This window comes from Olea europaea, unplaced genomic scaffold (assembly GCF_002742605.1).
Source record: "Olea europaea var. sylvestris unplaced genomic scaffold, O_europaea_v1 scaffold4077, whole genome shotgun sequence".
Lineage (NCBI taxonomy): Eukaryota > Viridiplantae > Streptophyta > Magnoliopsida > Lamiales > Oleaceae > Olea > Olea europaea.
Window position 1 is genome coordinate 10,232 of NW_019260450.1, and position 16,495 is coordinate 26,726.

The 16,495-nt window shown below is 37.7% G+C and overlaps 1 protein-coding gene across 1 annotated transcript; it reads left to right on the forward strand.

Moving 5' to 3' along the window:
- Positions 1 to 16,181: 16,181 nt before the first annotated feature.
- On the forward strand, positions 16,182 to 16,488 carry LOC111387534 (coiled-coil domain-containing protein 94-like; the record flags this gene model as incomplete). Its single annotated transcript, XM_023012103.1, has 1 exon — positions 16,182 to 16,488. A coding segment is annotated over exon 1 (307 nt), but the record flags the coding sequence as incomplete, so codon positions are not given.
- Between the last annotated feature and the right edge of the window lie 7 nt (positions 16,489 to 16,495).

Consider the following 16,495-nt stretch of genomic DNA (forward strand, 5'->3'; position numbering starts at 1 on the left):
CTTTTGGCCATGCTGTCATTGTAAAAAATGGGGTCAATAGATTGACACCGTTTGTGAAAGACCATACATAGAACCACAAAAATTCGATGGAGAAAGTTGGTAGAAAGGTATTTTTGAAGAAATAATTGCCTAATGGGACCCTCACTTTGGAAACATTTATACCCTTTGAAAAAGGAAATAGTGGTCAGCATTGAACAACATGAAATATTATCATGAGTTCTATCAACGTGGAATCTGTCCCTCGAAAAACTAGGGACACACCGAAGAAAGGAAATCCTTGCACACTGCTCCGACATTTCGCCATCGATTTCACCAATCGCATAGGAGAGGTAGATCAAGGAGAGGGTCTAGGATACCCGCTAGACTTATTAGGAAAGTGGCCACCTTGTCCACAAACATGAGGAATATAACACAACAAAATATGGCCATGCATGAACTGCTGAAGAGCATTGGGTCAGGGAAGATGCCAAATCCCTTTGTACACAGCCTAAGGAAATACATTCCATGACTCCTCACAAGGAAATTACTAACACGGTGAAGAGGAGATCTAAAGCTAAATGGCTAGTTACCAACAGTATGCCAGGGTAAAAGTCCCTTAGGAAAGGGAAGTTGGGATGAATACATCTACTAATTATGCCACCGACCCATCTAATGAGATCCCATTCAACTTTCTACCAAACTATGATTCAGAAGACGTACCTCAAAGGTCCATAAGCTTCTTAGATAGGCTAAGCCTAGGCAACCTAGAATTGGTAGGCTCAACCTTCCTCACACCTAGAAATGGGCAATAGATACCACATAAGTTCGAAAGGCAAAACAAAGCCTTTGGACCCTACATCTAGAAATAAGCATGAGTGGAGAGCAGAATAGGCAAGGAATCGAGCAAAACCATCTCAACCATCTTGGAAAAACTAAGTCAGAAAAGATGAGGATTCTGATAAACTACCAAGGTCCTGCGATCTTGATGATGATGAAAATCTGCCATTTTCCTAAGGAATTAGGAATGTCCCCATCCTCAACCACTTCACGTTTTCCAAAATTCCCAAGTATGATGGAAGAGGCGATCCTACAAAGCAACTCAATAGCTTCAAAACTCATATGAGCCTAAGAGGAGCCATCCTTGCAATGAAATGTAGATCCTTCAACTTAATCAAGTGGAGTGGCCGAAGTGTGGAACACCAAGCTTCTGAAGGAAAGCATCCAAAGCTAGCTGTATTTTAAAAAGGCTTCCTTAAATGCTTTACCACAAGTAAAGAAGGTGAAAGAGCAATACAACGCTTGCAAAACATGAGATAGAGGCAAAAGGAATCTTTGAAGAGCTTCCTATCCCGTTTCGCTGATTGAATGACCAACTACGTGCAAGTGACAGATAGAGAGGCACTAACAGCCCTAAGAGAAGGGATGGACATGAACTCTCTTTTGAAGAGATGTGCAAACCAAAGACCCTACCAATTATAATACCTTATTGCAATTGATAAGGCGTGAAATCATCAATGAAGAATTGAGAGATCATCGTAATAGGGCAAATAGAGTGTTGCCACCTCATCAAATGCAACGTAAAAGGATCTTACCTCCCATCTGATAGATCACCAGGTCGGAAAATCGACCCTCCTCAATCTAGTACAAGCATTGGTTGCAACAACATTAAGTGCAGTACTCACTTTGGCTTACGAGAAAGTAAACCCTGATGTGGAAACACATTAAGATGTACCCTACCAATGATTCTCCCAAGAGGGAGAGGTAGGAGACGAGGCATTGAACCTAGAAATAGGATAAAGCAACATTCTAATGTACTTATCACCATTTTCGTAGCCATAGCATTGCTAGTTATAGTGACATTGTAATGTACCCCATACTAGCAACCCATGGAAAAATAGACGCTCACGAATAGATACTTCCCCAAGCAGGGTTGACAGCCTAGCAATCAGAAGATGAGGCAGCCTAACAGAGATGACACCCTACGAAGGCCAAAAAGAAATAGGAAATGACAGGGAAGGTCAAAGACAAAGAAGGAGCTACCTAGTTGACACTAGTTGTGAGCCCATCAGAGAAATCGACACGATTGTTAGAGGCTCTTACGTTGGGAGAGAGTCCAAAAAGCCCCCCAACAAAATTATGCCTGGGAAACTAAGGACCCCCTAATGCAAGCTTTATAGTCAGCAACATCATATCTTCCATTGAAAGAAAAATTCAGCCCATCACTTTCACCCAAGATGACATTGTTGGAGTGCATTATCTACACTATGAAGCCTTGATAGTAAAAGCTATTATGACCTGAAAAACGGTCTTAAAAGAATGTTAGTACACAACAAAAGATTAGTTAACATTATATTCGGTGCCACATTTGATAAAATGGAAGTTGATCACGAGTTAACTCCAATAAATTTTCCCTTGTATAGGTTCACGAGTGATAGCATCGTCCCAAGAGAGAAAATCAGTCTAACAATAGAGATAGGGATGACGCCGTTCATGGCTCACCACTTTATGGAATTTTCGGTAGTAGACAATCGTTTTGCTTACCATGGAGTACTTGGGAGGTCTGCTCTAAAGAAACTATGTACTGACATATCTATCCACCATCTATGCATAAGGTTTCCAACAGAGAACGACATCACCACAGTCAGAGATGATTAAAGAAGTGCTAGGAAGTGCTACTCTAACTCTCTCAAAAAAGCTGAACTTTAGGACGTCAATGTCATTCTGATGGACATTGACGAAAACAACGACCCCAAATAAGGGGACGACGTCGAAATGATAGATGTCTATGAAGAATACACTATTTTCAAAGTATAGTCAACCCTTGAAGAAGGGAGAGCCACTGAAGAAGTGACTTGTCTTAATGAACTGGATCCCCATATAATTGATTGCGAGCCACAGACAGCTCCGATCGAACCATTGGAGAGCTTCATAGTGGATCCTTGCAGGTTAAGAAAAACTTGCCAACGATAGCAAAGAAAAAGTTGAAGTGCTTTTGCGTGAAAATTTAGATGTCTTTTCATAGAATAATTAAGACATAGTTGGCATTGATCCAAAGGAGAGTTTCCACCATTTGAAGATTGTTCGAAATGCTAACCCTCATCGGCATAAAAGGAGGGCCCTTAATCTAGAAAGATATAAAGCCACAAAAGATAAGGTAAAGAAGTTGATTGATAATTGCTTTATTCAAGAATTAAATTACTTTGGGACGTCAATGTCATTCTGATGGACATTGACGAAAATGACGACCCCAAATAAGGGGATGACGTCGAAATGATAGATGTCTATGAAGAATACACTATTTTCAAAGTATAGTCAACCCTTGAAGAAGGGAGAGCCATTGAAGAAGTGACTTGTCTTAATGAACCGGATCCCCATATAATTGATTGCGAGCCACAGACAGCTCCGATCGAACCATTGGAGAGCTTCATAGTGGATCCTTGCAGGTTAAGAAAAACTCTCCAACGATAGCAAAGAAAAAGTTGAAGTGCTTTTGCGTGAAAATTTAGATGTCTTTTCATTGAATAATTAAGACATAGTTGGCATTGATCCAAAGGAGAGTTTCCACCATTTGAAGATTGTTCGAAATGCTAACCCTCATCGGCATAAAAGGAGGGCCCTTAATCTAGAAAGATATAAAGCCACGAAAGGTAAGGTAAAGAAGTTGATTGATAATTGCTTTATTCAAGAATTAAATTACCTGAAGTGGGTCTCAAACCCTATCCTAGTAAAGAAGCTCGGTGGAAAATGGATGGTGTGCGTGGTTTTCTTCAATCTTAATCAAGCTTGCCCCAAAGATAGCTTCCAACTTCCACGAATCGACCAACTATTTGATTTCACTGTAGGACACAAACTGCTGAGCTTCATGGACGCCTACTTAAGTTATAACCAGTTGGTCAATCCAGTGGACGAAGAGCATACATCTTTCATAACTGACAGAGGTCACTATTGCTATAACACAATGCCCTTTGGGTTGAAAAATGCAACGTCCACGTACCAACGATTGGTCAATATAATATTTTGCAAACTTCATCGAAAATGTTATGGAAGTGTATGTGGATGACATGCTAGCAAAAAGCTTAAGAATAGATGACCAAGTCAAGCACTTCGGTGAAGCCTTCCAAATACTCCGAAGATATACAATGAAGCTAAATCCTCTTAAGTGTGCTTTCGAGGTAGCCTCGGGAAATTTTCTAAGCTACATACTAAATCAAATAGGCATTGAGGCCAATCTAAAAAAGACTAAAGCTTGATCGGAATAAGGCCTCTCTAGAAACCCAAGGAAGTACAGAGCTTAATTGGACACATAGTAGCTTTTAGTCATTTTGTGTCAAATGCAACGGACAAATGATTTTCTTTCTTTAAAGTTTTGAAGAGAAATGATTTCAATGGAAGGAATAATGCGAAGTAGCCTTACAAGCTAAAGAATCACTTGGAATAGGCTACTATCCAATCAAAACCCAAAGATCAGGAACCTCTGTAGCTATATTTGATAGTAACCATCGACACTATCAGTTCAATGCTTCTTAAGGAAGAAGAGAGTCACCAATTACCTATGTATTATGTGAGTAAAGCATTCCTTGCAGTAAAAACCTACTATATGAACATGGAGAAGTTGGCTCTTTCTCTCGTAACGACCTTTCAAAAATTAAGGCGATACTTTCGAGCACATACTGTACAAGTGCTAACCAATTTCTCACTCAAGCAAGTGCTGTAGAAGCTCGTTGCTTTAGGAATATTACTGAAATGGGTTTGTGGAGCTCAGTGCATTTGATATATTGTCCTAAATTAAAAAATGTTGTTAAAGGATGAGCCTTAGTAGATTTCGTGGCAGAATTCATCAATGTTCCAGAAATGGAAAAAGAGATGGAACCTGCCGAACCTCCTACATGGAACTTTTTGTTAATAGTTCCTTGGATGACACAAATCCTGAGTGGGAGTGGTCCTAGTTAGTCCAGAAAGACATAAGCTCACGTACACTATGAGGTTCTATTTCAAGGCCACCAACAACGTAGCAAAATATATAAAGCCCTTTTTGCATACCTTAGATTAGTCAAGGAGATACAAGTAAAAAAACTATCATCTAAGTGATTCCCAATTGGTGGTTAGCCATGTTAATGGCATTTTTTAGCCAAAGATAAAAGCATGGCTGCCTACCTTAAATTGGTTATGGAGTTCATTCCAACCTTCAAAGTTTTGAGTTGGTAGAGATTCCACAATCATAAAATTCTTACACTTACGCTCTTTCAAAATTAGCAACCAGCAAAGACTCCGAACTACTCACTACTGTGTCTAAAAAGCACCTTCCTAGGTTTTCTACCTCTAAAGGTGAAGATGTGATATAGGTCGAAGATAATCCTAGCGTTCTTAAAAAACCAAGCTCTGCCCTCTTACAAAGTGGAAGCATAGAAGCTCAAAAGATGAGCTGTCCACTTTATTTTTCAAGACGATCTGGTATACGAATGATGCTTCTCTTCATCCTTACTCCGGTGTATAGGTGGAGATAAAGCCACCTATGTGCTCTAAGAAATTCACGAATGGATATGTGGTAACTACACGAGAAGATAGTCTTTAGCACAAAAAGTGCTAAGGCAGGGATGTTATTGGCCTACTTTGAAAAAGATGTACAGCAGTTTGCAAAAAAATTGCAATAAATGTCAACGCTTTGCAACAATTCAGAGGCAAGCTTATCAAGAGCTAAATGTTATTTCTACTCCATGGTCATTTGCCAAGGGAGAAGACCCCTATTTAAAGGAAGAGGTAGTACTAACTTCTCAATTGTCGCTATAGATTATTTCACAAAATGGATGGAAGCCGAACTCCTGGCCAAAATTATTGAAGCTAATACTTTCAAGTTTTATGGAAAAATATCATATTTTGGTTTGAAATTTCCCATTCAATTGTCTCAAATAATGGACGACAATTTGACAACAAGAAGGTCAAAAACTTATGTGAAGAATTAGGGATCAAGAAACATTTCCCTTCCTTGCCTCATCCTTAGGCAAATGGGCAGGTGAAAATAGTCAATGAGACCATCAAATGCACACACTAGAGAAAATTAGATGTTTCTAAGAGCTTGGTTTGACAAACTATCTCAAGTTTTATGGGCCATCAAAGTTACTAGTAGAACGGCAATAGGAGAGACTCATTTCTCTATTCCCTATGGAGCGAGGCTATGAGTCTAGTCAAAATGGGTCTATCGTCTTCTCGCCTCATACATTTTAACGAAATATCTAACGACGAGTTAAGAAGTTTTGAACTAGACTTCCTTAAAGAAATGAGAAATGGAACCCAAGGAAAATTGGCCATCTACTAGCGAAATATCACTAGAAGTGGGAACACTAGGCCCTAATTGATGATCCCTATCCTATCAAGGAAGAGATTCGACCAGGGGCCTACAAAATTGAAGGTATGGATGAAAAGGCACAGCATCATCCAAGGAATGGGAATATAGATTCTTTTGCATCTCGATTCAAAATACATCCATCGTTGTACGTATAGAAATTCAAAAAAGAATTGATTTGATCCAGGTCGGAGCATCTATAAAAGTACTCCTCAACTTTGTTTTTCCCTTTTCCTTAGATGGAGGGTGCCCATCTCCTTCATGACCAACAACCTCTTTGCTGATCCTCTCCACTTTGTCCCTCACCTGTTTGGAAGCAACAGATAGAGGTGGTGGCCAAGATGGTAGTTATATTAGGGATTGGATGCTCCATTTTCTCAAAATTCTATACAAAAGAAAAAGGAATGTTAAAGATTTTAACAATATGGCAAACTCTATTTAGAATCAGATTTACCGTTTCGAGCAACAAAACAAAATTCCTCAAAGAATCACTTAGAGTGGATTAAATGGTCGAACTCCCTCTCATGGAGGTGATAGAAGTAGAAGTTCTCTCTGTGCCCTACTCAGCTTCTGATAACTCAAAGCGATCAATCAACTTGTAAAAATGGTAGAGGGTCAAAATCATGGTCAAAGTTAGTTACATCAAGTTAAAAATCCATCAAAGTATTACACTCACTAGATTCTGAGTACGAGGTAAAAACTACCACTTGAGAAACGGTATGACCCTTATATACCTACCACTCCCCCTACCTAGAACCATGTCTCCTTCTACCCTTTGATGGAGAAGGAAAGTTTATGTAAACCCAATTAGCATGGCCACCAACGAACTTACAGCTAGATTGACACAGATCCCAATAAAGCCAAGAATCGTCGATTTTGGATGTAATTCACAAACGATGAATTAAGGAATCGTTAATATGTGAAATTAACGACCTCTTAATTACACAATTTTTAAATCTCACCCGGATTTGTTTTGAACGCCACAAGATTAACAAATCTTTATAAATTTTATTTGTTCATCGAAGAACAAGAAATTAGAAGCAAAATAGCCCCTTGTATTAATCTCTCAAATGTCAAAAGTTCCAATACAATGAAAATAAAGTCCTATTTATATGAAAACCCTAGGATCTAATTAAAAAGTAAAAAAACGTTCAAATAATCCTAAAAATAATAAAAGATTAGAATTCTACTCAAAATAGGAAACTCACGAAAAATGGCAACTTTGGTCCCTAAAGTATACTATGCGGTTGCATAGATCAAGGTGTAGCTGCCCTTTAATTCGATGTCGCCTTGTATGCGATCGCATGGATGGAACCAATATGCGGTCGCATATTGGCTAGTCTTGGCTCCAAATTTGGCCTCGTGAATCAAGTGCCTCCTGTTTCATTCTTACCTTCGTCTCCAACACCAATCTTGCTCCTTGGCATGTCATCTTCAACCCTGTGCTCTCCATAGCTTGGCCATGCAATTGTATGACTTGTATTACCCATCCGAGGTCTCAAACACAGCTTTGGCTTCTTTCAATCAATCACCAATTCTTGACAATCGACGGCGCAAATCAGATCATATCATCCCCTCCCTCTTTGAAAGGATTCGTCCTCGAATTCTAAATTTCAAGCTTTGCAATGCCATGGAATGGTTTAATCTTCTCCCATTTGCCATCTTGGAACAAGTTCGACTTTATGTTCAGCTTTCCATCTACAAGAACATCAACCCGCTCTTGTTCAAGAATCTGAAACTCCACATTGCTATGGTTGACTGATTCTTCTTTGATGCTCCATAAATGCTCCAACTTCAATGTATCAACCGGATATTCAAATGGCAATACTCCTTTTAAAAAGTTCTCATGCAATAAATTTTCACACTCCTGCATCAAAGATAAATTCAAACTGGGGAAGGATTTGTTAGTCATCACTAACTCACTCTTAAGCTCACTATTTTCTGCAAAGAAGCTTGCCTTACATTTTTCTTCCTGCTCGAAAGACTCCTTCTTTTCGTTCAAGTGGCTCTACTCAATTTTCCTCACACTTAGCCACTTCGCCATTTTCTCTCGAGCTTTCTTTTTGTCTTTTCTTTCTTTTTTCTCGTTCTCATCTCTCATTTTTATTTGGTCCTGATAGAGTTGCTGTGGTGTCAATGGTACAAGCGTGATAGTTTTTCCATCCTTTTCAAAACTGTACCTATTTTAAAACCCGTCATGCTTCACCCTACGATCATATTGCCATGGCCTACCCAATAAAATATGACACTCATGCATTGGCACAACATCACACTATTTATCCTTATATTACCCGATTGAAAAATTCACTAATACCGGTTTATTCACCTTTGCCTCTCCATGATCATCCAACCATTGTAGTTTATAAGGTTTAAGGCGTTTTATTGTTTTCAGCCCTAACTTCTAAACTAACGTGTTACTAGCAATATTAATGAAACAACCTTCATCAATAATTAAACCACATACCTTATTCTCCACGACGCATCTTGTGTGAATGATGTTTTCTTGTTGCTTCTCCTCTTCATCCACCTTGATTTGTGTGTTGAGTGCACGCATCAGCACAAGTGCTTCACCGTCCACGGCATGCTCCAACACTTCACCACCACTAACATCATCTAGTTTAGGCGTCCCATCTTCATCACTGTCACTCGCTACTTCTCCATTAGCACTCAAGATCATTGCTATCTTATTTGGATATTGAGATGCAATGTGCCTCTTTCCCAAGCATTTGAGACATTTACTGTCCCGGCTCCTAGTAGTTGGTGACTCTGCCTTTGGTAAATCCTTGCTAGCATTTTCTTCCTTTCCCCTTCTCCCTTGGCACTTCAGCTTTATTGTTTGTAGCACCCCCATCATTCCTCTCATCATCCCATTTCAACTTCCAAGACGAATTGGGCCCCACTGAATTCCTAGCTGTCACATTTCGCTTCAATTGCCTTTTCAACTTCATGGCCACATGCAACATATCCTCTAACTCCACAGAGTGCTACAACTCTACCACACTAGCAATGTCCCTACTCAAGATCATTGCTATCTTATTTGGATATTGAGATGCAATGTGCCTCTTTCCCAAGCATTTGAGACATTTACTGTCCCGGCTCCTAGTAGTTGGTGACTCTGCCTTTGGTAAATCCTTGCTAGCATTTTCTTCCTTCCCCCTTGGTACTTTAGCTTTATTGTTTGTAGCACCCCATCATTCCTCTCATCATCCCATTTCGACTTCCAAGACGAATTGGGCCCCACTGAATTCCTAGCTGTCACATTTCGCTTCAATTGCCTTTTCAACTTCATGGCCACATGCAACATATCCTCTAACTCCACAAAGTGCTACAACTCTACCACACTAGCAATGTCCCTATTTTACCCATTTAGAAAACGAGCCATAGTAGCTTCCCGATCCTCCTCCACATTTGCCCTAATCATCAGAATTTCCATCTCCTTGTGGTAGTTCTCCACACTCCTAGAACCTTGATATAAACACTGCAACCTTTGATGGAGTTTCCTATAATAATGAATAAGTACAAATCATTTTCTTATTACTGCCTTCAACTCATCCCTTGTGTTGGTAGGCCTCTCCTGATTCCTATGCCTCGACGTCACCACTTGATCCCACCAAGTGACTGCTTAATCAGCAAACTCAAGGACTACTAATCTCACCTTCTTCTCCTCAAAGTAATTGTGACACTCAAAGATAAGCTCCACATTTTTCTCCCATTCCAGGTACGCCTCTGGGTGACTCCTAGCCTTGAATTGCAAAATGGACATTTTGATGTTGCCCATACCTCCATCCACGTCATCTCCATAGTTATTTCTATCCCGACGTTCAAACCTATCACTTCTAGTCCTTATTCTCCCCGATTCAACTCCATTAAACTCATCCTCATCTAGCTCACTACCATATCCATATTCATCTCGCATCTCTACCCTAGGCTCCCATCTGCCGTGTCCCCAATGAAGATTGGTGACATACGTGTCAAGCCTATCTATCCTATCCCTCATATTCTTTAACATCATCTAAAACTGCATCATCATATCGTCAAGCATATTTGTTCGACCACCAATCCTACTTGAGTTCGATCCTTCACTGGCACACATCCTGAATTCTAAAATTTTATTTCTACCTCACCCATATTTCTCTCGGGAATCACTCAATTTTCAATTTTTATTCTCAATTGATCTCACCACTCAACATTTTTCCACTCACTGCTTCCAATTAATGTTTCAAAGAACAATTCAAACTCAATTTCTTGTGAAAATTCAATTGGATAGTGTGTGAGACTCATGAATTTTTAAATAACTCAAGGAATTGGATAGAAATTTGAAAGGAATTATGGAAATTCAAGAAATTGGTTCTTCAATTTTGACTGACTAGACAAAACAATGTGAAATTGGAAGGACTATAAAGATAATTCAAATAATAACAATAAGTTTTCCCATTTTTTTCCACAGTTTTTGCATTTTTTACTTCTGAATAGTACCATGAATAGTAAAAAGAAATTTTGACTCACTAAATAGAAAATTTGACTACAACACTAACGAAACAAATGAAAGTAGATTTGGATGCCAGATTTGTCCAAAACACAAGATTTGAATTTTTTTTTTAATTTTTATGGATCTAAGACACAACAAACGAAGAAAATACGAAGAAAACAAAAGGAATCTAGGAAAATAAAATCAAAAGACTTAACAAGAAAAGAAAAGGATATAACCTTCAATTTCGGTGCCTAAGTGCTAATACCAATTGATGTGAACTCGGTTAGCACACCCACTAACGAACCTACAACTAATTGACACGAATCCCAAGAAAGCTAGGAATTGTCGATTTTGGATTGAATTCAATATGTGAAATTTATGACCTCTTAATTACAAAATTTATAAATTTCATCCAAATTTGTTTTAATGCCACAAAGATCAACAAATCTTGATAAGTTCGATTTGTTCTTCAAAGAACAAAAATTGGAAGTAAAACAATCCCTTGTATTAATCCCTCAAATGTCAAAAGTTCCAATACAATGAAAATAAAGTCCTATTTATATGAAAACCGTAGGATCTAATTAAAAGGTAAAAATACGTTCTAATAATCCTAAAAATAATAAAAGATTAGAATTCTACCCAAAATAGGAGACTTTTGGAAAACTGCAACTTTGGTCCCCGAAGTATACTATGCAGTCGCATAGATCAAAGTGTAGCTGCCCTTTAATTCCTTGCCGCCCTGTATGCGACTGCATGGATGGAAGCACTATGCGATTGCATAGTTGGCCTCTTGAATCAAGTGTCTCCCCTCCATTTCGGCCTTCATCTCCAACACCAATCTTGCTCCTTGGCATGTCATCTTCAACCTCGTGAACTCCATAGCTCAACCATGCAATGTGTGAATTGTATTGCCCATTCGAGATCTTGAACGCAGCTTTGGATTCTTCCAATCAATCACCAAGTTCTTGATAATCAGCGGTGCAACCCAGATCATATCAGAAGTCCTACAATGAAATGGGAGTATGATCCCCATGGACAAAGGGAATACCATTTCCAAGAATCTCCTTTTCCCAAAGACCTGGGTTGGAAGATCGTTTGGAAAATGTTGTATGTTGTCACCAAGGGAGGTCTCTTTTCACAAGAAGTAGGTCCCACTAACTCGGTCCAAGCATTGGGGAGAACTAGGTAGGGTCAGTCCATACAATCTCAGAACGAAGCCCTACCTTTACGAAAATCTTGCTGATGATGATGCAATCTTGCCTGGAAAGCAAGCTCATTCATCAAGAGAGGGGACTAGGAGTTCGATATCGTAAAGGATGTAATATTTTTTTCTCAGGTTGACCATGTTGAACGAAATTAAAATGGATGGGATTTTGGCAACTCCCAACCACCTAATCACCTACCCTACCCCCTTTAAGGTAAGATACTTTGCGTGGCCCTAATGGCTTTGGATAACGTCGATTGCATTTCTTACGGTAACCCCTATCGCAGAGGCCAACTGACTTATGTCATAATCCCTCCTAGGAAGTGAAGTTGCGATTATATCAATAAGTGCAATAGTCTCGAATACTTATGAGTTTAGACAAAAGATACCGAATGGGAATGATCAGAAATTGCAAAAGAAGAGTTGAAAGAGATTGAGGAAAACAGGAAGGATAGGGAGGAACTCTGGAGAAAATCTGAATTCTGTGATTTGCAAAGACAAAAGTGATTTTTGCCCTAGGTTATTGCCAACTATAGGCAGAAGCACTTAATCCCAACTATTGGATGTTGATCTGAATCATTTAATCGTTTGTTTGAAATTTAATCTGAACCATCCAGTATGTCTACTGTTTTGCCTTCTATGGCCCAGATTAGAGCATCTACACCATGCACTCCAATGCGTCTAAATAACGAAAGACACGCCCACAACAACCATCATTACTCATTAAATACAATGACAATTGCGTGAGAAAGAAGTTGAACCGCTGCAACCTGCTTTTTTGGGAAAGTATAGGGGACAGCAAATCATTTCAGCACGATAATTAAGGATACCTCGCACTCATAAAAGCAGAACTGGCATACCTCTTCAGTATTATTGCTACAACTTCATTCAAATTAACGAAGCTTACCACTTTAGCTTCAACATATATAACTTTGGCATGACTTCAATTGTGTAGGCCTTGCTTGAGCCCCCATTAAATTGGAAAAATATATTTTGAAATAGTAGATTGATGAAATGTGTTATTAAAAATAACAATAAGTTTTGGATTTACGCATAATATTATTTTATTGAATAATGTGTAGTCGAAAAGGAAAGAGGAAAAATGTATTTTGAAAAAGATGGGCATGAAACAAGGTCGTAATAGCAAGCAACCTTGGTCAAATGAACCTAGGCTCTGCTTCAACTTAAGAGCAAAAGAAAGACACCAAGTACAACTTTAGCGAATAACCAAGATAAGTACTTCGAACGATTCATCATAAGTTATATTTTAGAATTTTGATTTTTATATAAATATCTGCAATTGGATTTGGGGGACTATTATTGTAGGTCAAAAATAACCACCCCCACAAAAAGTTTTGTTCTAATACAATACAAAAGTCAATGTATTGATCATACATAGACTTGGGGAACTATTGTTACGCCTCAGTTTGAGGCCCTCAGTGGAGGCTACATAAAAGTCACCTAGAGGCACTACATGTGACCAATAACAATCAACAAGATCAAAAATAAAGAAAGGAAACAAGCTGCTTTTTGGCCGAAGTACTATCTTCATCTGAAGCCTCTTGGGCTGAAGCACTTCCTTTTCTAACCGAGCCACAACACATCCGAAACTCTATCTCAAATCTAAAGCACCAGCCGCCTTTAAAGTGAATCTAAAGAGTATCTTTAGAAATGATTGATATAACATTTGTCTTAATGTATGTCAGAAATGTCAGCATAGAATGTAGGGCGGCTGATCTCATATCAATATAATTTATGTATTACAAAGAGTGATGTGAGGTTCTGGTTATTGGGATGAGGCCACATGGCTCTAATCCAACGATGACCACATTGGCCCCAGCTATATAAATGGCAGCTTTTGTAATCTTTAAAGGATTGAAAAACATATATGTTAGATAACACACTTGAACTCTCGGTAAAATCTCTTTCTTGTTCATTCTACATTTACATACTTGAGTTCAAATCATTTCAGCTTTGGGGAGACGGTTTGTGATTGTTTATTTACAATTGTTCTCGATCGTATCGTTGGTGCTCGAACGTATTCGTCTCGTGTTATAGAGCATCTCCCACGTCCATTGACCTTTCGATCAATTATTTCGATCGAAACGTGCTAGAATTTACTCTTGCAGACATGAGTGCGCCCGACATTTGCTGGCCACGATGTCATTGCAGAAAGGGGGTCAACACTAACTAATTTGATTAACTACAAATAAAACATCATATCAGATAGTCATAGTCATACACACCAAAATTACAAAAATTAAAGTAAGAATTCACTTTCTCGTCCTCACCAATTAAGTAAAAATATATCAATTCGATATTCAAGGATAAGGAAAGAATAAATAAAAATCATGTTCTGAGAAACCATTTTTTAAAATAATAGTTTTCTGTTTTGAGAAACCATTTTTCAAAATAACAAACCAAACACGTTTTCTGTAATTTGAAAATAGTCCCTCAAAATAGAAAACGTTTTCTATTTCAAAAATGAATATAGAAAACGAAAACGCAAACGCAAACCAAATGCATCCTTATATTCTTTAAATTTTATGTTGTGATCAAAGTTGTAAATTGTAATTAAGAGATTTATTAATTGACTGTAATCTAATACTTATTTACGAAGTTTACAAGAATAAAAGTAAAAGGAAAAGAGGATAAATACTAAAATAGAAAGTCTTAGATTTTGATTGTTGGGTTTGGGTTGACCGTCTGGGTTTTTTGTGGTAGTAGGGATGGATTTTACTTTGAGACTTTCCTTTTTCTTAATAAAATTATTCACTATTATAAGGGAAAAAATAAAATTATAAATTTCAAAATTCTGGGGCACTACGTAATCATGGGCCGTATGTGACCGTCTAGTTGGCTTCATGGTTCTATCGGCTCTGTTTTTGGGAGGCTTCTAGGTAAAATATATACTATNATTATTTGGCAAACAATTGTGTAACACGGCAATCTAAGGTGGAGCCACATTGGCTATCCACCCTAAATATTTCGATAATGACCGTTGAATTAATATTGTAAATTTGTAATGTGATCACTTGAGAATGTCACATGGAAAATGAAACTGAGGATTTAATGCATATTTGAAAAAAGGGCATTTTAGTGATTTTACCTTGTTCCCAATATTCAACTTGATCAAAGAGGGTAATACGTAAGAATAATTTGTCAAGAATATAATTATTGTTTGCATAGTTTCAGTAATTTAAATTGAACGAAAAGTACAATATCATTCTTCAGGGAAATAAAATGTGACCAATAAATTATCTTGATCAATTAAGAGTTAATTATGTCAAAATTAATTTGTTGAAATTTTGTTTAATTGGGTCCATTTCGTCCATTCGAAGACTTCGAGGTAAGAATCGCAAAAAATTATAAGAGTTATAATTTATTATTCTGTCGAATGAATAATTAATTAAATCGGAATGGGTCGTGCACGTGTCATTAATATATGAATTTTTTTTTTTATTTGAATTAGAATTAAAAAGAAAGTCCATTTAGATTAGAATCCTTCTCCAAATAAATAAATAACAAAAAAAAAGGCTTGTTTAGAAATTAGGATATTTCCTTAATCCAAAGTCAATTCCATTCCATATTATAAATAATCAAAAGAAAAGAGTTCTTTTGGGAATAGGATATTTCCTTATTCGAAAATTATAAAGTTATAATTATTATTAACTGTAGAATGATTAAATCAGAATGTGTGTCCTTAATATATATTTATTTTTTATTTGAATTAGAATTAAAAGGAAAGTCCTTTTAGATTAGTATTATTCTCCAAATGAATAAATGAAATAAAAAGAGTTGTTTTGAAATTAGGATGATTGAATTTCTTGAAAATAATCGAAAGAAAAGAGTTCTTCCGCGAGTAGGAAGTTTCCTTATCCAAAATCAATAACCAATTCTAATTTTTTTAATACAATACAAAACGTCTCATCAAATTTTCTGTTTCTCCCCAAGTTTATGCATCTGTCAACTTTCTCAAAATTTCTCTCGAGTTTCAGTTTTCAAACGTTTTCGGAACGAAAGATTTGAGAAGTATTGTCCATCCGATCAGCATCAGGTGGTGATTTCGATCTTGTCATCGTTAATTTCCTCAAGAATGACCAAACGTTCAGATATATAACGCTTTGGGACATTGTGTTTCTTGTGCATCTGAGCAACGATATTGTCCTGTCTATATTTCTACTAGAATGGGAGAAAGAAAAGTGCTAAACAAGTATTATCCACCGGACTTCGATCCGGCAAAGATTCCACGGCGGCAGCAGCCAAAGAATAAACAATTCACTATCCGCAATATGCTTCCCATGAGCATTCGTTGTACAACTTGTGGGAACTACATGTATAAGGGTACTAAGTTTAATATGCGCAAAGAAAAAGCCATCGGGGAGACTTATTTGGGAATTCCAGTTTTTAGGTTCTACACCAAATGCAACAAATGCTCAGCGGAAATAACATTCAAGACTGATCCACAGAATTCGGATTACGCTCTTGAATGCGGTGCCAC